This window comes from Apodemus sylvaticus, chromosome 1 (assembly GCF_947179515.1).
Source record: "Apodemus sylvaticus chromosome 1, mApoSyl1.1, whole genome shotgun sequence".
NCBI classification, from domain to species: domain Eukaryota; kingdom Metazoa; phylum Chordata; class Mammalia; order Rodentia; family Muridae; genus Apodemus; species Apodemus sylvaticus.
This window is the reverse complement of record NC_067472.1, coordinates 95,995,869-96,017,801: the sequence shown is the minus strand read 5'-3', so window position 1 is coordinate 96,017,801 and position 21,933 is coordinate 95,995,869. Positions and strand designations below refer to the sequence as shown.

The 21,933-nt window shown below is 36.6% G+C and overlaps 1 protein-coding gene and 1 non-coding gene across 3 annotated transcripts in view; both read left to right on the top strand.

The window, feature by feature from the left end:
• Ipo7 (importin 7) overlaps window positions 1-21,933 on the top strand; it is a 42,045-nt gene that overhangs the window by 11,049 nt on the left and 9,063 nt on the right. For both annotated transcript variants that reach the window (XM_052201337.1, XM_052201336.1), the window contains exons 3-17: window positions 2,261-2,414; window positions 4,003-4,161; window positions 8,970-9,126; window positions 11,046-11,135; window positions 12,668-12,762; window positions 12,875-12,959; window positions 14,349-14,483; window positions 15,205-15,304; window positions 16,633-16,709; window positions 16,887-17,003; window positions 18,757-18,846; window positions 19,188-19,353; window positions 19,514-19,674; window positions 20,643-20,771; window positions 21,865-21,931. In XM_052201337.1, coding sequence (XP_052057297.1) covers window positions 2,261-2,414; window positions 4,003-4,161; window positions 8,970-9,126; window positions 11,046-11,135; window positions 12,668-12,762; window positions 12,875-12,959; window positions 14,349-14,483; window positions 15,205-15,304; window positions 16,633-16,709; window positions 16,887-17,003; window positions 18,757-18,846; window positions 19,188-19,353; window positions 19,514-19,674; window positions 20,643-20,771; window positions 21,865-21,931 — 1,782 coding nt within the window. The remainder of the gene's footprint in view (window positions 1-2,260; window positions 2,415-4,002; window positions 4,162-8,969; window positions 9,127-11,045; window positions 11,136-12,667; window positions 12,763-12,874; window positions 12,960-14,348; window positions 14,484-15,204; window positions 15,305-16,632; window positions 16,710-16,886; window positions 17,004-18,756; window positions 18,847-19,187; window positions 19,354-19,513; window positions 19,675-20,642; window positions 20,772-21,864; window positions 21,932-21,933) is intronic.
• On the top strand, window positions 18,926-19,107 carry LOC127676515 (small nucleolar RNA SNORA23). Its single transcript, XR_007975989.1, has one exon. It is a non-coding gene; the product is annotated as a small nucleolar RNA SNORA23 (small nucleolar RNA).

The following is a 21,933-nucleotide window of genomic DNA, read 5'->3' as shown; positions in this document are numbered from 1 at the left end:
CAACAGCAAGTATCTTGATATTTGGCAGTAGAGTTTAAATGAAAAAATTTGAGACTTACTTGTTTTCTTATCTGTGCATTATTGTGCCCATTGCCCTCAGACTAACAGGGGGCAGGAACTAGACTTAAAAGTTGAGAAGTGCTGTTGTGCATGCTGATAATTGAACCCAGATCATTGGTGATCTTACTGCCAAACCATCTTTCCATCTATAAAGTGACAATTGAATACTTCTATTTTCCAAAAGCTTTGTGTGTGTGTGTGTTGTTACCTGGGTATAATATGTCTCCTGAGGCCAGTTGTGAACTATCATGTGGGTGCTAGGGATTGAACCAGTGCTCTTAAGCTCTAAGCAAAGATTTTAGTTTTAGTATTCTTGCAGGACCTGTAACTCGAAAGGAAGCTTATATAGTCTTTAGTTCCCAAATGTTAACTAGATATTATTAGAAGATAAAATTATACTGGAGAATTATTTTAATATTTATAAAAGGGAAGCAATTAAACTATGGAATTGGTACTTCAGTGTACTTCAGTTGTAGAGTACATTTTAGTGTCTAATTCCCTGTATTTTATCCCCAGCACTGGTAATAGATGGATGAATAGAAAGGCCAACTAACCACCCACCCATGAACTTAATACAAATTTAAAATAATCATTAATCTTAAGGTTACATTTTTGGTCTAATAGACATTTTTTTTTTTAAGAATTTTGAAATTTCATTTCATGTATATGAGTGTTCTGCCTGCATATACATTTGTGCAGCATGTGTATGTCTGGGGCCTCTGCACAAGGGTATTGGGTACTTTTGAACTTAAGTTCCAGATAGATGGTTGTGAGATACCATGTGAGTGGTAGGAATTGAACCTGGGTCCTCTGGAAGAGTAGCAGCTGCCCTTAACAGCTGAGCTATTTCTGCACCTGCTAATAGAAATTTTAATGCATGCATATATATATTTATAGTTCTTTTATCTTCTAGACTTTGAATGATGAGTTCATTTTGGTTTTATAGTAGTATGTTTGAAGTATACTGAATCCTAATAAACTTACACTGTGTAGTTTTCAGTTTATATTTAGTCATAATGAAAAACAAATACTACTAAGTTAAATAAGTATGAATTCAATTCTTGTGTTCATTATAATGAAAAAAAAAATCTGTCAGGTCCTAATTTTGCTCTTGCTATGTTTTTTTTCCTTAAGATTAATTTATTTATTATGTAAGTACTGTAGCTGTCTTCAGACGCTCCAGAAGAGAACATCAGATCCCATTACAGATGGTTGTGAGCCACCATGTGGTTGCTGGGATTTGAACTAAGGACCTCTGGAAGAGTAGTCAGTGCTCTTTACCTCTGAGCCATCTCTCCAGCCCCTCTTGCTATGTTTTGGAGGAATAAATTAATTATACAGTAGTGACAGTATAATATGTCAGTCCTATGGCTTACAATATATACAATTCCTTTTTAAAAAAATACTATTAAGATTAAGTATTAAATTCTTAAGATACAGTTACCTTTGTTTAAATGGGTATAGGACTTCAGGTTGAATTTACCAGTCAAAAAGCTAGTCTCCCACAGAATGTAGCAGTCAATTTCATGTTTATACCTTTGTAATCTGCTAGCCTTGTTAATGATCTAGGTAATACTTGCATCAACAGCTTGTTAACTCCTAGACAGCAATGCGCAAAGGTATATGGTGGCTGGGAGATTGTAATCTATAATTTTTTGATTTGAGTACAGCACATCTCAAAATTTGAAGTTCTATGTGATAGAAATACTGGGTTTAGACACTAAGAACCCTTATACTACAGTTATTTTTCTTATCTTTATTTGTTGTTTTCGAGACAGGGTTTCTCTGTGTAGCCCTGGATATCCTGGAACTCACTCTGTAGACCAGGGTGGCCTTGAACTCAGAAATCCGCCTGCCTCTGCCTCCCAGGTGCTGGGATTACAGGCGCGCACCACCTCTATAATAAAACTTTATCATGTTCATATAATGAGTTGTAGGATCTGCATTTATATGGTTTAATCATTACTGGCTTTATTTAGAAGATAATTTTTGGTATACAGTGTTTATTTTCTGGGTTCTTTTGGGCTGTATGTTTAATAATTTTATGGGTAATTGCCTGCAACTGAGTTTTGATTATTGACTTGAAATAATTGGGTGTTAGTTTACTTATAAAAGAATCTCTTTCTAATGTTGATATTCCTCAAAAGATACTGTATTCTGTTTTTACAGTAAAGATTATTTTGTGGATTGTCTGTTTTAGGTGTTATTTATTTGAAAAATATGATAACACAATATTGGCCTGATCGGGAATCCACACCAGGGGACATCTCCCCGTATACTATTCCAGAAGAAGACCGACATTGCATTCGAGAAAATATTGTAGAAGCCATTATACACTCACCTGAGCTTATCAGGTATGTTTATTGAAATTTACTAATTATTACAAGTATAGGTTTTATGCTTCTCTTTTTAAAGTTTTCTTTTTTCAGAACATACAACCATTTTTTTAAATTTTATTTTTTAAAAATATTTTATGTATTTGGAGTCTTTGTGGAGCAGGCTGGCCTTGAACTCAGCCACCTACCTCTGCCTACTGAGTGCAAGGATTAAAGACATTCAACCTGCTTTTTTCTTTTTCTTTTTGGTTTGTCAAGAGAACCTGTTATTTTTATAACTTAAAATTGTAACACACTGTTGTAGAATATACTTAAGATTCCTTGTTTTTCCATTGTACTTCATATTTACAAAGCCAAGATGAAAGTTATGCAGCACTGTGTGATTGGATGAAAGAAGAAGAAAAGATGGTAGAGCTGGGATGGTGCATGGCCGTAATCCAGCATTTCAGAGGCAGAAGTTGGGAGGGGCGGTTAGTTTATGACCAGCAGAAAGATCCTGTCTCACAATGGCAACTGCTGAACTACAGAGGGTGTAGCTCAGTAGTAAGGTACTTGTCTGTCATGGTACCCCAGCTTCTTTTATTCCTCCACCGGGAAAGAAAAAATTGCCGGATGCTGTTTCACAATCTGAAGGCTGGTTTTTGTTTTTTTGTTTTGTTTTGTTTTGTTTTTTTTTTGGAAAGACCTACACCTCTTCAGAGCAGGCATTGAAATAAGGCCTGCTCATGGGAGGGAAGTACCCTTATCATTATGCTGTCTGGTAGCCTGAGAATGTATTATATCAGGCTGGTCTCTTGCACTCAGAGAGATTTACCTGCCTTACAAGTGTATGGATTAATGGTGTGCCTGGCTAGCACTCTTATTTTATATGACCATACAAACTTATTTTTGTGTGGACAAGACAGAGTCTGACATACACTGTCTTAAATTATTTCCTACCTACTTAAGACCTTTTAGATATAGGTTCTCACTGAACTCAGAGTTCCTTGATTTGACAAGGGTGGCCCACAAGCAAGATTCCTGGCCTCTCCTATCCCTGTTTCCATAACGCATGATTGTACACGTGTACAGTGCCACACTTGACTTTATCCATAGGTTTCGGGCGATCAGGTCTTTATGCTTGCAAAGCAAGTATTATATTGACTATATCTCTGACTGAATGTTTTGGTTTTTTGAAAAGGGTCTTTTTAGTAGATCGGGTTAACCTGGTAGTCCAGGCTATCCTTGAACTCTAAACTTCCCAAGAAGTATGAACCACAGTATTTCACTGCAGATGCTTGTGTAGTTGGTATTTTCTACAATGGAAAATAAATAGGCTTTTCAAACTGGCATCACATACAAGATTCGCTTGTCTCTAACACCAGCTTGCTGGTACTTATGTATGTGCAATCAGGCTTGGATGGCTATTGGGTTTCTGTTAAATTGGTAGGAAGAGATAGATGTTGCTGAGTGAATTGTTTTTAATTATCTGCATTTTATATTTATCCAATTTTTTGAAGGATTATTTGGAATTAGGTTTTTTTGAAAAAACCCATTTTCCTTTGCTTTAGTGAAGATTTGTCTATGTTAAGATTCTTCTTCCTTACTGTTGAGCCTTGACTTTCAGGGTACAGCTTACTACATGCATCCATCACATCATCAAACATGACTATCCAAGCCGCTGGACCGCCATTGTGGACAAGATTGGTTTTTATCTACAGTCTGAAAACAGTGCTTGTTGGCTGGGAATTCTTCTTTGCCTTTATCAGCTTGTGAAAAATTATGAGTAAGTGTTCTTCCTAATTCCAGTTAAATATTCCAGTTAAATTTTTGAGTTGTGGGATTGCTTTTGGTATAAGTAAATTAATGTCAATTTAACATTGAAGTAGGATTCTTATCTGGATTTTCTTTACAAATCACACTTACTAATTTTGTGTGTGCATATGTGTGTTAAGTAGTCCAGTGTACATATGTGGGCTAGAAGACAAGCTGGGAACATCTTCCTTCACCTGCACCAAGCAAGTGCTGAAAATAAAAACTCAGACTTCTGGCAGGGACACCCACCTGCTGAGCCCTCACACAGGCTCAAGATACTTATTCTAATCCTGAAATTTTTTCTCTAACTACTAAGAAACTATGTTTGCCCCCACTGTCCTCAGTGTTTTGTTAAAATGATTGTTTCTTATTCAAAAATTGTCTCTAAAATTGGGGCCCCTCAGTAGGTACTGGTAACAGCTTTTAGATTTGTGAGTATGCATGCACTTGTTTGAAGCTGATTGGAGTGCATTGAGCAATAGAGTACTTTTTCTGTGAGTTCCTGATTAATGCTTCTGTAAGTTCCTGCATCTGCCCTGCCAAGAGCTAACATCATTAATGCGTGCCACCATGTCCAGCTTTTGATCTTTTAGAAGTCAATGTATTCTGAAAAAGTCACATTAAACTACCTAATTTCCTGTTTTTCAGTGAACTATAGTTCATATAAATAATTTTTAAACTAAAGATTTTAGAATTATCTTAAGCTCTGGGTTTGATTCCCAGCATACTTATTTATGGTGGCTCATAACCGTCTGTAATTCCAGTCCGAGGAAATCCAAAGTCCTCTCTTCTTGGTTTGTCGGCAGCAGGTATACAAGTAGTGTGTAACACATACAACATGCAGGCAAAACACTGATACACATGAATTAAAAGGAAGATGGTTGGTTGGTTTGTGTTTTCAGGAGTAGTAAGGCGAATGGTGAAGGATCTTTCATTCAAGCATGTGGTCAAAGCAGTGAAATTGGTAGGCATATGAAAGTATGGTGTGGAAAAAATTATAAGGAAGAATTATAGTATTGATAACCTGACTTCCATTCCTAAGAACTAGATAGATGCCACCATCAGTCCTCTAGTTCTGAACTACACTTTTTTTGGAATCCCTTTTCAAAGAACTGTGCTGTTCTGAGTAGGCATGAAAACACACCATTTACACCCTTGGTACTGGTGTTTTCTTGTGTCCCCACCAGCTACCCATCTTCCTGCTAAGGAATGTTCCGGCTGTCGCTCCAACTTCTATCAGAGTGCCAGTTGTAGTTCTGGTAAGTGAGTGACTACAGCCAGAGAGAATAAACAAGTTGGCAGTGTCATTAAGAAGATTTGAATCTCTCTATAACCTTAGCAGGAAAGAACATGAGGGATTTTTAAATGTGGTATAGAGGAGGCTACTACAATAGGAATTTCAGATTATTTTCACATAGTATTTATAGAGCACCAGGAATTTACAATGGATCTTTGGGAATGCTAAGAAAATTCGTGAGGAAATTGGATTTTGATGGCCTTTAGGTCATATATCCTCAGGAAATGTTTGTAGGAGATCAAAGGGAACATTTGAGGAAGCTGTATCACACCTTACTGAATAATATGAGCAAATGAGAAAAGAGCTGGAAAGGTATGAGTATGAGCTAGTAATAAAGGGAATACTTAATGGGTAGATTTTAGGGGTATATTAGCCTTGTGAAATGTTTGGAGTTCAGGATATCCCTGGTGAGATGTTAAGGTATTGTTTTCATATATTGGTGCAGAGCTGGCCTTCAATTTCCTACATAGTTGAGGATGACTTTGATTTTCAGTACCCCTTGCCTCTAACTCTTATGTTCTGGATATCACCTCACTTAGTCTATATGCTGTTGAGCATCAAAGGTGGGTCCTTAGGTATGTTGCACAAATCAGCTGGACTGTTTTGTTTGGCATGGTAGGAATTTTTGATATTGAAAAAACCACTGGCTTTTGATTAAGAAAAGATTAATTCAGGTGTGGTAATGTAAACCTTTGATCCTAGTACTTGGGAGACTAAGGCAGGCAGATCTCTGAGCTTGAGTGCATCTTGGATTATACAGAGAAACTGTCTTAAAAAAGAAAGGCAAAAAAAATTTTGATTTAATGGATTCCTATGAGTGGCTCATCATTTTGGTATATGACTGGAGACTTGGGATAGTAAACTTTTGTTTTTATTTAATTTAGTTAATTTTTCACAGAAATCTGCCTGCCTTTGCCAGGCATGATGTTTTTATTAATGGTACACATTGGAAGCTTTTTGACTTTCTCACAGTGTGATGTATTTTATACCATAAATTATTTTAATTGCCACTGGCTTAGACTAGCTTGCTAACCAATTCCAAATCTAATATATTCCGTATGATTAGTGAAGTAAAAGAAATTCTCCCTTTCAATAAGTTTTTTTTTTTTTTTTTTTTTGGATTTAGTTTTTTCAAGACAGGGTTTCTCTGTGTAGCCCTGGCTGTCCTGGAACTCACTCTGTAGACCAGGCTGGCCTCGAACTCAGAAATCTGCCTGCCTCTGCCTCCCAGAGTGCTGGGATTACAGGCATGCGCCCCCACTGCCCGGCCTCAATTTCAGTTATTGTAGATGACCAACTGGGCTGGGAAGAGGGAAGGGGTTACAGAATATAATTTTTATTACCGTTATTGTTAGTAGGGATTTGTCTGTAGATTACTAGTCCAACCGGAGAGTTCACATGGTTCTCTGTCTCTGTTCGCTGGATCTTCTGGTGTCAGGAATGTTACCTCAGTGTTAGGTATTTGACCCACAGGTGCAGGATACATACATGTCTGCTGGATTTCAAATCCGGATCCTCCTCTTTGCAGCACAGTCCCTTACCATAGGCTGAGCTGGGTTGCCAGCCCTCATCACATAAATTTCTTTTATACCTTATAATTGTTTATTGACTTTGCATATGATAATCTTTTTAAATGTGTGTGTGGTATGCATGTGTATGTTGGCGAATTGCAGAATGCATGTGGATGTCAGGACAACTGTCAGTAGTTTGTTCTCCTTCCACTATGGGTTTTAGGGTTGGAACTTTACAACTGTGCAGCAGATGTTCTTAATTGCTGAGCCATCTCACCAGCCCATGATAATCATTTAATAATGCATAATGGGTATAATTTCTTGCCCTATTAAAATGTTTAAAATAATAACCACTTTCCTTATCATTAGACCTGGTGTTTCTTCTCTATATTTAGCTTCTTTAAACTGTGTAGAGGCCATAGAATGACATCTGGTGACTGCATTTCTACTTTTTTTAAAGTATCCATTTATTTTTAATTACATGTCTGTGAGTACTCTTAGGAAGCCAGCGATTTTAGATCCTCTGTGGCTAGAGTTATAAGCAGTTGTAAGCTGGTGTGCTATGAATCAAACTTAGATCTTATTTGAAAATAGTACACAATTTTACCTGCTGAACCATGTCACTAGCCAAAAGCCTTTTGTTTGTCTTTATAACTCTTTTTTCTTAGCATGTGCACGCCATAGTAAGCATGTCTAGATCATGCAACTTTTAGAAGTTAGTTCTCTTTCCAACATGTGTGCTTCAGAAATTGAACTCAGGTTATCACAGCACCTTATCCCCTGAGCTATCTTGTGCCCTTGCCATTTAGGCATATATGCATGTTTTGCACCTGAATTTCTTTTTCTTTTTTTAATTTTTTATGGGTATGTGTATACCTGGTATATGTGTGTGCAACACATGTGAAGGAGCCTACAGAGGTCAGAAGCCATCAGATCCCCTAGAACTATAGTTACAGTCACTTGTGAGTCACCATGTGGGTGTTAGGGGTTGAACCTTTGGCAAAAGCAGTAAGTGCTCTTAACTGTTGACCCATCTTTGCCTCTGGGTTTTTAACTTGATGAACCCAGGTCCTTGTGCTTGCAAAGCAAGAATTTTATGGATTAAACTATCTTTTTAATCCTCTTAGGGTTTTTGGTTGTTTGTTTTGTTTTTAGTTCTTGACATACTACTTTATCATTAAACTCTGTAAGATGAATGAATTGAGATCTGATCCTGATGTGGCCCAGGTTGAGTGTACTGTCCTATTGCTTTGCCCACTTATGTGGGGAATACAGATGTATACTAACATACCTAGCCTTGAAATCCTTTTAATTTTTTTTTTAATTTAAAGATAGGGTCTCTATAAGTTGTGCTCACACATGGCTTTAATCCCAGCAGTTAGGAGGCAGAGGCAGGCAGATCTGTGAGTTCGAGGCCATCCAGCCTGGTCTAGAAAATGAGTTCTGGGATGGCCAAGGCTACACAGAGAAACCCAGTCTTGAAGAAACAAACAAACAAAAAAACAAACAAAAAGTTTTTGATTGGGAGCATCTCATTTTGTAGTAGAGCTGTCCTAGAACTTGGATATTTGCTTACCTCTGCCTTCCAGTGCTAGCATTGAAGGTATGCACTGTCACATTCAGCCTAGGAAGTAAACTTTCAAAGAAAATCTGTCTCCATCTCCCACCCTGAATATGGAGTGCTTCAGGTGTATATTTTTCACAAACAAGAGCCCTGCCAGCCAGCTGTCTTTCTGTCATTTCAGTTTCAGTATGTATATGCTGGAAGTGAGCACCTGCCTTATTAACCTTTTAAAATACCTTTCAGATGCTGGCATTTTTCCACAGCAGTGTACTTAGTTTGGTTAGAGACTATTGCTAGGACTCTTGAAAGCAGGCAGATTTATATGTGTATGTGTGTGTATCAGTTATGGAAGTATGTGCATTGTGTGTATACATTCTTACAGAATTAATTTGTATTACTACCCACAGGTACAAGAAACCAGAAGAGCGAAGTCCATTAGTGGCAGCCATGCAGCACTTCCTGCCAGTTCTGAAGGATCGCTTTATTCAGCTGCTTTCTGACCAATCTGACCAGTCTGTCCTCATCCAAAAGCAGATATTCAAGATCTTCTATGCTCTTGTTCAGGTACTTTTTTTGTTTTGTTTTTTTAGACAGCATTTCTCTGTGTAACCCTGACCATCCTGGTTCTTACTCTGTAAGCCAGGCTGACCTCAAACATACAGATCCCCCTATTTTCTGCCTCCTAGGTGTTAGGATTAAAGGAATGTGCTACCGCTGACCTAGCTATAGTACTTTTCAAAGCAAGGATCATCTCCCCCACCCCCCCTAATTTTTTATTCTCTAAAGCAGGTTCTCACATGGCCCATGCTGCCCTGAAATGCTTTACTCCTCCTGCATCTGTGTCCAGAGTGCTGGAATTAGAGGCTTGTACTATTGTATTTACCTGTAAGGAGCATGCATTACATATACATGTAAAGACTGCTTATCCTTTACCACATTAAAGGAAAATTAGTAGCATTTGTGTTACATTTTACAGTCTAACTTGGATATGGTAGTGTGTACCTCTAACCCTGCTTCCAGGTGTTGAGACAGGAGATTGTTTTGAGATTTACTTATTTATGTTATGTATGAGTACTCTGTAGCTGTCTTAAGACACACCAGAAAAGGGCATCAGGTCTCATTACAGATGATTGTGAGCTAGCATGTGGTTGCTGAGAATTGAACTCAGAACCTCTGGACAGTCAGTGCTCTTAACCACTGAGCCATCTCTCCAGCCTGAGAATCATGAGTTTGAAGCTAGCCTGTGCTGCATGGTGGGTTTTGTCTGGATAGCATAGCAGAAGATTTTGTATTAGGGAAAGACATAAAAACTAGAATATGCCTGGATACCACCAATGAGGAGGTAGAGTCAGGAGCACATATGGGGCCAGCCTAGGAAAGAGTCCATCTAACAGCTAGGCAGTCTCCTGGGAGTAGTCTTCCTTGAATTTCCTTGAAATCAAATATATCCTGTATTCTCTCTGAATAAACACACACACACACACACACACAGGGTGTGCGGGGGCTCCGGGCAGACAGACAGACACAGACTTGGCAGTTAAGTGATTGTCCCCTAATCTTCAATTGAATGAACTGGTATGATGGTGCTTACCCTTAATCTCAGCACTTTGAGTGACGAAAGTCAAGGCTTTCCACAGTTTGGGCCTTTTTTCCTTATATACTTATCAAGTTTCTGGGCACCAGTACTAACAACATCATGAGATCCAATCTCAAAATTAACAGAAATCTTAAATTGCATGATTTCTGTTTTCAGATGCCCAGTAAAGATCCATTTAAACTTACTAAGCACTTCCTCTATAAAAAGAGAACATGGCTGGGGAAACAGTGATAAGAGTATTTGCCTAGGGGGCTGGAGAGGTGGCTCAGGGGTTAAGAGCACCGACTGCCCTTCCAGAGGTCCTGAGTTGAAGTCCCAGCAACCACATGGTGGCTCTCAACCATCTGTAATGGGTTCTAATGCCCTCTCCTGGTGTGTCTGAAAACAGTGACAGTGTAATCACATATATAAAATAAATATATCTTTAAAAAAAAAAAGAGTATTTGCCTAACATAACCAATGCCCAAGGTTTGATCCCTATCTATCACTACAAAAGTAATTGAATAAATGAATCAATTATATACATAATAAAACAGAGGAAATGGAAAATAAACAGATTGTAGGATCGTAATCTAGGGATTTCTTTAGATTGATAAAAAGGTGCTCACTAGAAATCTGTGATAAATAACTCTTAAAGGTGAAAATAAGATGTGATTCTTGTGTAAGATAAACCAAACAAGAGTATTCCTGTAATTGCCAGTGTTCACTAAGGAAATTAGTTTGTGTGTTAATTGGAAACAGGGATTGAGGGCATTAATTACCTTTGGTTAGGTATAGTAAAATAAAAGAATGGGATTTACTTGGGACTTTAGTAATACTAATTCTTGTTGTTTGTTTTTTTTTTCTTTTTCTTTTTCTTTTTTTTTTTTTTTTTTTTTTTCATTAGTATACACTACCCCTGGAGCTGATAAACCAACAGAACCTGACTGAGTGGATAGAAATACTGAAAACTGTTGTGAATAGGGATGTACCTAATGTAAGTTCTTAAGTGTCTGTCTCTCTCTGTCTGTTTCCCACTCCTTTGCTCTTCTGTTTCTGTATGTTCAAGGAGTTATTTCAGAAAAATAAATTGCTTTATGTATTTCATTCAAATTTTCCTATTATTTCCATTTTAACTCTGCTGTTAGATTGTAACTTATCTGTCAGATGACCATGAACAGGAAATGATTCAATTTTCTTATTTACAACATTTTGTAGTTGTCTCATTTAAAAAAAAGACCCATGCTATTGATAATAATTCTGTCTTTAAAAAATACTTTTATATACATGGGTGTTATGTTTGTATGTGTGCCTGTGTACCACATACATGCCTGGTGCCATGGAGAACATTATGTACCATTAGTAGTCTCTTTACGTCTTAACAAATCCTTATTAACTAGTGTCTCTCCTGCCCTGATAATGTATGTAACTCCATGACAGAGACCTTACCCTTTTTATGTATGCAACTTGGTGTATAATACATTGAGAGTTATCCAACTGTATTCTTTTTACACTTAATTGGTGATTATTTACAGTTGCCATGATATTTCCCCTAATCTTACTTTCTCAAACAGGTAGGGAATAAATTTATTAAGTACATAGTGATTTAAGCACTATAAAAGTAAACCTTTTTTGTTTTATTTTAAATGTACACACAAAACAGTATGTAATTATGACAGTCATTTTTATTAATGGGAGGAATGAAATCACATTCTTTTTAATCTTCATTATGTTTTTTCCAAGTGCTGGGGATCAAACTCAGTTTTCTAAGGACAAATATAAACAGATTTGTTTAAAAAAAATTAGGTGATTTAAGAAGCATACAAAACTAGTTTTCCTATTATGTAGAATACTAGCTTAGTATATGATTTTCTATGTATATTAAATAAACGTGAAGTATGTCTCATATTTTGAATTTTGTTGTGTTATGGTTTATAGTCAATGACAAGCTATAGCTGAACCATTCAGTAGGTTATTATAATGTAGGGTTCAGTACTTCCTGTCTAGCTCTTTATTTCCCCCAACCATACCCCAAGACTTGATTTTGCTTTTGTAGACTAGACCAGCCTTGAAATCACAGAGATCCACCTTCTTCTGCCTCCCAAGTGCTTGGGATTAAAGGCATGTGTGACCATGGGTGGCACTGTTTTCAGAGTCTGTGATTGCATGGGGAGCGGAGGGGAGTGCCTGTGGAGGCTAGAAGACGGAATTTGCACTTTGAGGCTAAAGTTATTAAGGCATCTATCTATAAGCTGCCTGATGTGGGTGCTTTGATCTAAGAACTCTACATGCCACAATAGATATTAATATTAATTAATATTTAATAAGTGCCATCAAGTTCTGAGCCATTTCTCAGGCTCCCATTTTCATTTCTTACAAAGTAGATTTTGTTCAGTTTAGTTTCTTTTACTTAATATAATAATTTGTTCATGTTTGTGTTGTGTGCATTTTTCACTGCCTTGTAGTACCTGGTGCAGTTCTTATGACAAAACAGTTTTTCAATATTATTAAATAAATGTCTCTTTAAAGGAAACACTTCAAGTTGAAGAAGATGACAGACCTGAATTACCCTGGTGGAAATGTAAGAAGTGGGCTTTACATATTTTAGCAAGACTTTTTGAAAGGTATGCTCTTGCTCATGCATAGTAATTTGAATTTATTTTTGCTGCTTTTGCTATTACGAATATAAATATCAAGCATTATAAGGCAATAATGGTTACATTCATGTTCATATAGATATGGGAGCCCTGGGAATGTTTCTAAGGAGTATAATGAGTTTGCTGAAGTCTTTCTGAAGGCCTTTGCTGTTGGTGTCCAGCAAGTAAGTCTAACATTGTTTATTTATAAACCTGATACTTTGAAGTGGTGTTTTTTTTTTGTTTGTTTGTTTTTTTTCTTCTTTGAGACAGGGTTTCTCTGTATAGCCCTGGCTGTCCTAGAACTTACTCTGTAGATCAGGCTGGCCTCGAATTCAGAAATCCACCTGCCTCTGCCTACCATGTGCTGGGATTAAAGGCCTGCGCCACCACCTGAAGTTTTTTATTTAAAGGTTTTATGTTTATGGGTGTTTTGCATGCATGTTTGTATACCACTTGAGCATGCTAGGTGCCCTTGGTGGGGGGTCAGACAACCCTTTCACAGGGGTTACATAGAATATCAATGTTCATTGGTGTTTTGCATGCATGTATGTTTGTACGAGAGAGTTTCACATATCCTGGAACTGGAGTTAATGCAGTTGTGAAATGTCATAAACTGGGAATTGAACCCAGGTCCTCTGGAGAGCAATCAGTATTCTTTTTTTTTTTTTTTTTTTTTTTTTTTTTTGGTTTTTTCGAGACAGGATTTCTTCGTATAGCCCTGGGCTGTCCTAGAATTCACTCTGTCTGTCTGGTCTCGAACTCAGAAATCCTCCTGCCTCTGCCTCCCAGAGTGCTGGGATTACAGGTGTGTGCCACCACCACTTGGCTGCAGTCAGTATTCTTAATCACTAAGCCATGTCTCCAGATTCTGCCCTTTTTTAAAGGGTTATATTTGTAAGTGTAGGTAAATGTGTGTATATGATACGTTCCTTTATCTGTACATATTATTGTTATACCTATGTCAGATTGTGATACATAGTGGAATCCCAAATAAATAAAATAAGGAAAAGACACTATCTTATCATTTTTTGCAATAGCTTTTATCTATATCTAATGGAGCCTCTCTCCAGTTTGAAATTCAGCATTTTTAAATATCGCCTAGAACTAGAATTGCTGACTAAGGCTAGATAGTGAGAAGCCTATAAATCTTTTGTGAAAGGAAATGAAGCAGAATAGTGAGGATTAGTGTGTTCAGGGTAGCATAGGTGTTGTGTCATTTGCTCAACTAGAAATCATAGCATTGACACAGTCTTCAGTTTATTTTATTGCATTTAAAATATTTTTTTGAGTCTGAATTCCGTTGCACGAATGTTATCAGAGGACAACATGCTGCAGTCCAATGTGAGTTCCAAGGTTATAACTTAGGTTGTCAGGCGTGTATCTTTACCCCAGAGCCATCTTATCATACCGTTTATTATTTTGAATGCTTTAAAACAAATATATTCACAAAAGATTTTAAGTGTCTTTAAGGGAATGTTGAATTTTTTTCTTTGTGGTGATGTCTATGTATGTAATTTTCCTAGTTAAATTTATCTGAATTTTGTTTTAGATTCAATTTTTTTTCCCCAAAGGTTTTATTGAAAGTGTTATATCAGTACAAGGAGAAACAATATATGGCGCCTCGGGTTTTACAGCAGACATTAAATTATATTAATCAAGGAGTTTCCCACGCGCTCACATGGAAGAACCTGAAGCCGCATATACAAGTAATACCCTTCTCTCTGCGATGTTTGTTTCCTTGATTGACTGATGGTGCTTGTTAGTAATTATAATAGAAATAAAGTAATTGCCATAGAGATTGAAAATTTGTTTTCAATTGTTTTGTAGTTGATTTTGTCTTTTTGTTTGCTTATTTGATTTTGAATAATACAGTGAAAAAACATGAACACTTTATAGTATTGAAAGGTATTTTGTCAGTATCTATCCAGCTACATTTTAGTCTAAAATTCAATCTTCAAGCTAATACTTAAGCTCTGACCATTAGACTATGTCACTTAATATTTTATTTAGTGGTTTGGACTTAGCAAAAGAGTATTTCCTCAAATAGATTCCAACACAATTGTCTAACTATTATTTTGATAATTTACTAGCTTTAAGGGTTCTAGCATTTGCTTCACTTTTCCTTGGTTTTACTGTTCTTGAGCACTAGAGCCTGGGCTGCTTTACAACAATACTCCAGTTGTGTACAGTTCATATTGGATAACTTACCTATGTTATTCAGCATAAATAACATATATGTACAAATACGTCTTGATGCATAATTGTTATAATTGGATATACAGTTTATGTGTTAGGTTGAAAATGCTTTAAATTACTGAATATTGCTATTAAATTTTGTATATTCTTTTTGTTTTGGGGCTTAAAGTAGTTTGGACAGGTTAAATTTGAAAGCTGAAGGCTGTTACTTTCTTAACTTTTAAATTGCAGGGCATTATCCAAGATGTTATTTTTCCATTGATGTGCTATACAGATGCTGATGAGGAACTCTGGCAAGAAGATCCTTATGAATATATACGCATGAAGTTTGGTAAGAAATTTTACCTTGCTTTCTGGGTATGGTGCCTTACAATCTTCAAAACTAGGAAGGAAAAGTGTTAGTATTAATGCATCACCACTGCCTGGCTAATAAAATGATTTTTTTAAAGGAAATGTTTAATGCTTTCCACATTTAGAAACAAAGTATTTTGGGTTAAATTTATGGAAAGGTTGTTTGTGACTTCCCTTAACTTCATAAATTATAATTTCTCTTATACATTCTTTTAGGCCTATTTATTAATTTATTAACTTTTTTTTTTGAGACAGGGTTTCTCTTTGTAGTCCTGGCTGTTCTGGAATTCATTCTGTAGACCAGGCTTGCCTCAAACTCAGAAATCCTCCTTCTGCCTCTGCCTCCCAAGCGCTGGGATCACAAGCGTGTGCCACCATGCCCAGCTTATTACCTTTTTTTTTTTTTTTTTTTTTAAGCAAACATATCTTTTTAAGGTGTGGTAACTGGGTGTTTTTCTAAAATATGGCATACTGTTATTTTGAGTGTTAGTTGTATGGATGGGACCTGAAATGATGCATATTGGTATTCGCATGGAAGGCTGCAAACAATTTAAAAATTATATGACTAATGTTGTCTTCTACTTGGATCTTGTCTGTTATAACTATCATGTGAAAGTTTTTTCTAGTAGTGTGTTTTAAGAACATTAGTAAAAGTTGGTAGACAAACATTTAATTTCTTAAAGGAAAAACATGGAATCTGGGTTTGGTGGGTCCTGGTTACTTAGGAAGCTCAGGTGGTAGTAAGATCATTTGAAATTTAGAATTAGCCAGGGAGATCGAGTAAGATTCTATCTCAGAGAAAGAACAACAATAATTTGCATTATTTTTTTCTTGTTTTTAAGGAATTGGCCTCATTAAATAGCTGAGGCTCTCTCCTGTTAACCTTGAAAGTAACAGGATTTTAGATTTATGCATACATTAATTTTCTCATAATAGGGAACATTTGAAGCATTGATATGCTTTATTTCCTAGTGGTGGGGATCAGATATAGGACATTGTGTATGCCATGCAAGCTTTCTACTGTAAAATACACCCTTGTCCCATTAAACATGGTTGGTGTAGACTTCTTAGCCTCTTGAGTACTAGATTACAGGCATGCACCACCACATCTGGATCAAGGGTGTTGATTTTTACAAACTATAATTTGCACGTTTCAGAAATATTTTGCAAAGTGAATTAGTAAACCAGGCAGTATATTCCATGTCTATAATCCTCATAGTGGAGAGTTCCATGCAGGAGGAAGTTCAGCAGTGTTGGAAAACAAAGCAGAAATTGTTGTCTCTAAATTTTCACTTTATCATTCTCTAGATGTGTTTGAAGATTTCATTTCTCCTACTACTGCTGCTCAAACTCTTTTGTTCACAGCCTGCAGTAAAAGGAAAGAGGTGAGTTACCAAGTAGATAATATTCGCTTCATTATTTTTTTCCACTTCATTATTTTAAATATCTTCAGTTTAACTTGTTTTAAATGTTAATATTGAGAGTTTGTTTGTTTGTTTGTTTTAGTTTGTTCTTCAAGGACTGTGGGTTATTCTATAACCTATTCTTTGTTTTTTATTCAGGTACTGCAAAAGACTATGGGATTTTGTTACCAGATTCTTACTGAACCTAATGCTGATCCTCGTAAAAAAGATGGAGCCTTGCATATGATTGGCTCTTTAGCTGAAATACTTCTGAAGGTATATATTTGTGTATGAGTGAGTGATAGAAGGACTTATATATTGTTATATTTAAATGTATGTTTAACTATATATTGTGTGTTTGTATTTTAATGATATATTAATATATATTATGTATTTCCATGTGTGTTTTTAAGTGTAGCTCATGTGCAGTGCCTACCTGAAGAAACCTGAATATAATGTATCTGGAGTAACAGACTGTTGTAAATTCCTGATGTGGGTTTTCAGATCTGAACATAGGTTATCTGGGAAAGCAATGAATGATTTTAGTTGCTGAGCCTTCTTGGCAGTTCCTAAGCTGCTTGCTCTTTTTTTTCCTTTTGGTATAATATCTATACTTTGTAGTTAGTGTATTGAAAGTTTATAACTATGGCTAATGAACCAACAAATCTGATCGAACTGGGTTCAGTTTTGGGCCTTGAGTGGTAGGACAGAATTCATTTCTACAAGTGGTCTTCTGACATCTACATGGCTCCAAGGCAGACATATACAAAATAAATAAATGTGATAAAAAGTAATTAAAAGTTCTGAATATTCCCTTAGAGGTTTGCGCAGGGGTGTATTTTTAGTTTGCATGTTATCTAGGAGACTAAATTAATCCTCATGCTTCAGAAAGCCAAAACAAAAAAGTGTGGTATTAATTTCTCTCATGCTTCTGTGGTTACTTTTTAGTTGTTTTGGTTTTGATGTGTTTTTTTCCACCTCGCTTCCAACTTGTGATACTTTTCTCTCAGTCTCTGAAATGCTGAGTTTCCAGTTATGTGTTATTGTTCCAGGTGTTTTCTTTCCTTTTTTTTTTATAGCCATCTTAGGTTAACATTAAGTTTAAAAGTGATCTTTTAACACTTTACCTCATGGGTACAAGGCTTACACATGTGAGCCAACTCACTAGCCAACGGAGGAACTTTATGATCAGAGCCATTTTTCTTGTGATATTTCTCTGTCTTCTCTCTGTCTCTCCCCCAACCCCCTTTTGAGACAAGGTTTCTCTATGTAGCCCTGGACATCTCTCTTGAGTTTTGTTTTTAAATCGCAATGTTTTTAGAATTGTTTTTCTTGTGTGTGCATTTGGGGGGCGGGGAGCTGTCAATGAGATGTCTGAAGGGGTTTTTTTTTTTGGTTGTTTTTTTTTGTTGTTGTTTGTTTTTTGGGTTTTTTGTTGTTGTTGTTGTTGTTGTTTTGGTTTGGTTTGGTTTTGGTTTTGTTTTTTTTTTTTTCTTCGAGACAGGGTTTTTCTGTATATCCCTGGCTGTCCTGGAACTCACTCTGTAGACCAGGCTGACCTCAGAAATCCACCTGCCTCTGCCTCCAATGTGCTGGGATTACAAGCATGCGCCACCACTGTCTGAAGTCTTAGTGACTCTTGGAGGTCAGCTCCACCTCCCATGGGCTGCCATTGTAAACAATAGGCACTGTACTCAGCTTTTTAAATACTGATGCTTAAACTCAAATTTTAATGCTTTTACAAATGTACTATCATTTCATCCTCCTAAGTATCTAATTAGACGAGTTTCTATAGAAACTTGGGCTTTTTGCTTTCTAATTGCTGGAACTGTGGTGATTGTTGTGTGTTTAATCCTTGGTAAGAAGGCAGTAAGATCATGACTTACAGGACAATCTCAAATAAAAGTGGGTGAATGGATAATATGTAATTTAAGGAATGAGAACCAATTTGTGTCACTATTTGTCATGTGTATTTGACAAACTTGAGAAAACTAAGTTTGGAACTGTATCAATTTTTTTATATTCACAGAAAAAGATCTACAAAGATCAAATGGAATACATGTTGCAAAATCATGTATTTCCTCTTTTCAGCAGTGAGCTAGGCTACATGAGAGCAAGGGTAAGTTAACATTATGTAACTTTCTGTAAAGAATGACTGAAAATTAAGACTTTTGTGCATCTTTGTCTGGCTGCTGTAGAAAGTGCTGTGTGCATAGTTTTTGTCTATGTCTGGTAGCAGTATCTGCCTGTGTTTTACATTCAGATCTTGCTATCCACACAAAAGAATGCAGCCAAAGAATAACTTGGGATCATAGTACTGGTCTAGTGTTGTGTTTTTTACACATCTCCCACTGGCCAGCCTCCAAATTCCCAAACAAAAATTTTGAAGGAGCTTAGTTCGGTTAGTCTATTGTATTATCTTCAGAATCATATATTCATCCATTCTTCCTCCCTTTTAAGGCTTGCTGGGTTCTTCACTATTTTTGTGAAGTGAAGTTCAAAAGTGATCAAAATCTCCAAACAGCTTTAGAGCTAACAAGAAGATGTCTGATAGATGACAGAGAAATGCCTGTGAAAGTGGAAGCTGCCATTGCACTACAGGTGTTGATCAGCAATCAAGAAAAAGGTAAATGGTTTCCATTGTGACAAACACCTTTACACACAACTGTTAAATAGAGTTCTAGAAACTAGCTTAATAGCCCTTATGAAAAGCATCTTTGTTTTTGCTGCTTCTGTATCCAACTTATTAGATGTCTGTTTGATAATGCTTCCCCCTTTTATTGCAGCTAAAGAATATATCACTCCATTTATCAGACCTGTAATGCAGGCTCTTCTTCATATTATAAGAGAAACAGAAAATGATGATCTTACAAATGTAATTCAGAAAATGATCTGTGAATATAGTGAAGAAGTTACTCCTATTGCTGTAGAAATGACACAACATCTGGTATGTTGTTTTATTTGCTATTGGATAAATGCTGACTTTGTTTTCTGTTCGATCCCTATAGTATGTCACAAGTGACTTGCCTTCCCTAAAAGCAAATATTCTTTGGAACTTACTGTGTACCACGTGGTATAAACCACTTGACTAATATTTAACTCATTTTTTTCTCACATGGTTCTGTGATGTAGACATTGTTATGTAGAAAAAGTCTGAATAACTTGTCAGAGTTGGATATCTTATGTTGTTACAGGACAGGCTTTTTAGGTTCAGTATCTGTGAGTTTCCTGAATACTCAGAATGGCAACACAGGTTCAGTGGTTAAGACCAATGTTTACTCTCCCAGATTGACTCCCAGCACTTATATGTAGGCTGAGAATTGTGTGCAGCTCCAACTCTAGATCGTTTGATGCCCTTTTCTGGTTATGTCAGCAGGCACCAGGCATATAAGTGTTCCATAGAGATTCTTGAAAGCAAAACACTAATATTAAGTGAAATTTGTAAAAATACATAACAGGAACTTGATATTTGGGCATAGACAAATAAAGGATCTCAACATGTCGCTGGGCTAATGCTAGCAATGAATTTTTGGGATGGGTCCTTTGGTCCTTTGGTACTGATTATATTAAGGATAACATAATGATATATACATTCCTGTGACTTGCCCCATTACACTTATAGTGTCAGTATGTAATCCGCCAAACATGATAGAAAAGGTCAAGAAAGACATCAAAGAGCAGTGCCAATTGACTCTAGATCCCTCTATCTGGTTAAACCATTAAAGAAGTGGTTGTGCTCCCTGCTGGACATTTTGTCAATGAAAATCCTTAGCAGTATGTTGCCTCTTTGTTTCAGTCAGTATGTTTGAGGCCTGCCTGGGATTGTGTGTGTGTCCCTGCCTGTCTGCTTGTGGATATGTGTCTCCCCAAACCCCAGAACAAAACATTGAATACATTGCATTCTCATGATTCTAGGCAATGACATTTAACCAAGTAATCCAGACTGGGCCAGATGAGGAAGGAAGTGATGACAAAGCAGTTACTGCTATGGGAATTTTAAATACAATTGACACACTTCTGAGTGTGGTTGAAGATCACAAAGAGGTAAAAACTAAACAAGAATCATAAAGTTAAACTCATGCTGGTTTTATGAAGCCATTCATCTGCTTTGATTTGTGTGTCTGTGTATATGGCGAATGCTACTTTTATGTGCTCCCTGCAACCTTACAACCCGGCTTCATGACTTCACAATGCTTGGCTAATTAGAACTAATTTTAACACTGCTTCCAGTGTAATGAACTTTATGTCAGTAATTGGACTCTGTATATATGTTTCCAGATGTCTACAACAAACTGTTGTGTAAACTTCATTAAGCCATTTTGCATCATATTTGGTATTAAAAAGAGGCAGAATCCATGTTAAAATCATATCCTTGTTTTTTATTTAGCAAATGAATATGTTTTAAAAGTTGAAAAAGGATTTATTAACATGCTGTATGTTTGAAATTAATGTCCTATTAACTTTTGGGGGGGGTGGTTTTTTTTCGAGACAGTGTTGACCTGGCTATCCTGGAACTCACTTTGTAGACCAGGCTGGACTCAAACTCAGAAACCCGCCTGCCTCTGCCTCCCAAGTGCTAGGATTAAAGGCGTGAACCTGGCTATGTCCTATCAAATTTTGCCTTGTGCATTTTTCACAGATTTGGGGGGGGTCTCCTTGGAGGTGGTATTTCACATTCATTGATGGAGTTGAGACTTAAGGTGATGTGAAATGGACAGGGCATGGTGACATAAACATTAATCATTATAGAAGCAGGAGGATCTACATTGTAAGACCCAGGTTTAGAAATCAAAGGACAAAACATGGGCATTACCTAAAATTACTGGCATTGGTAGCAACACTTTCAGACAATTACAGTATAAATCAACCACAGTGACTTCCTAGTTTTGACCGGACTGAGCTAAAATGTGTGTTGCACATAATCAAAAGACATAATATACTGTCCAACTATGTTATTTTGTAAATAAGTGGGTTTTTTTTTTTGTCTTTTCCTTGTAATGTGCCATTAAATATCAAAGTTAGATTTGTTCAGAATTTTTTGTCTGTTGTTTCAGAACAGATTAGTGGGGAGGATTGTTATTTTATTTAACATAAATATGACATTAGTTTGGATTCCTTACCTGTCCTTTTCTTTTAGATAACCCAGCAGCTTGAGGGAATCTGCTTACAAGTCATTGGGACCGTTTTACAGCAGCATGTCTTAGGT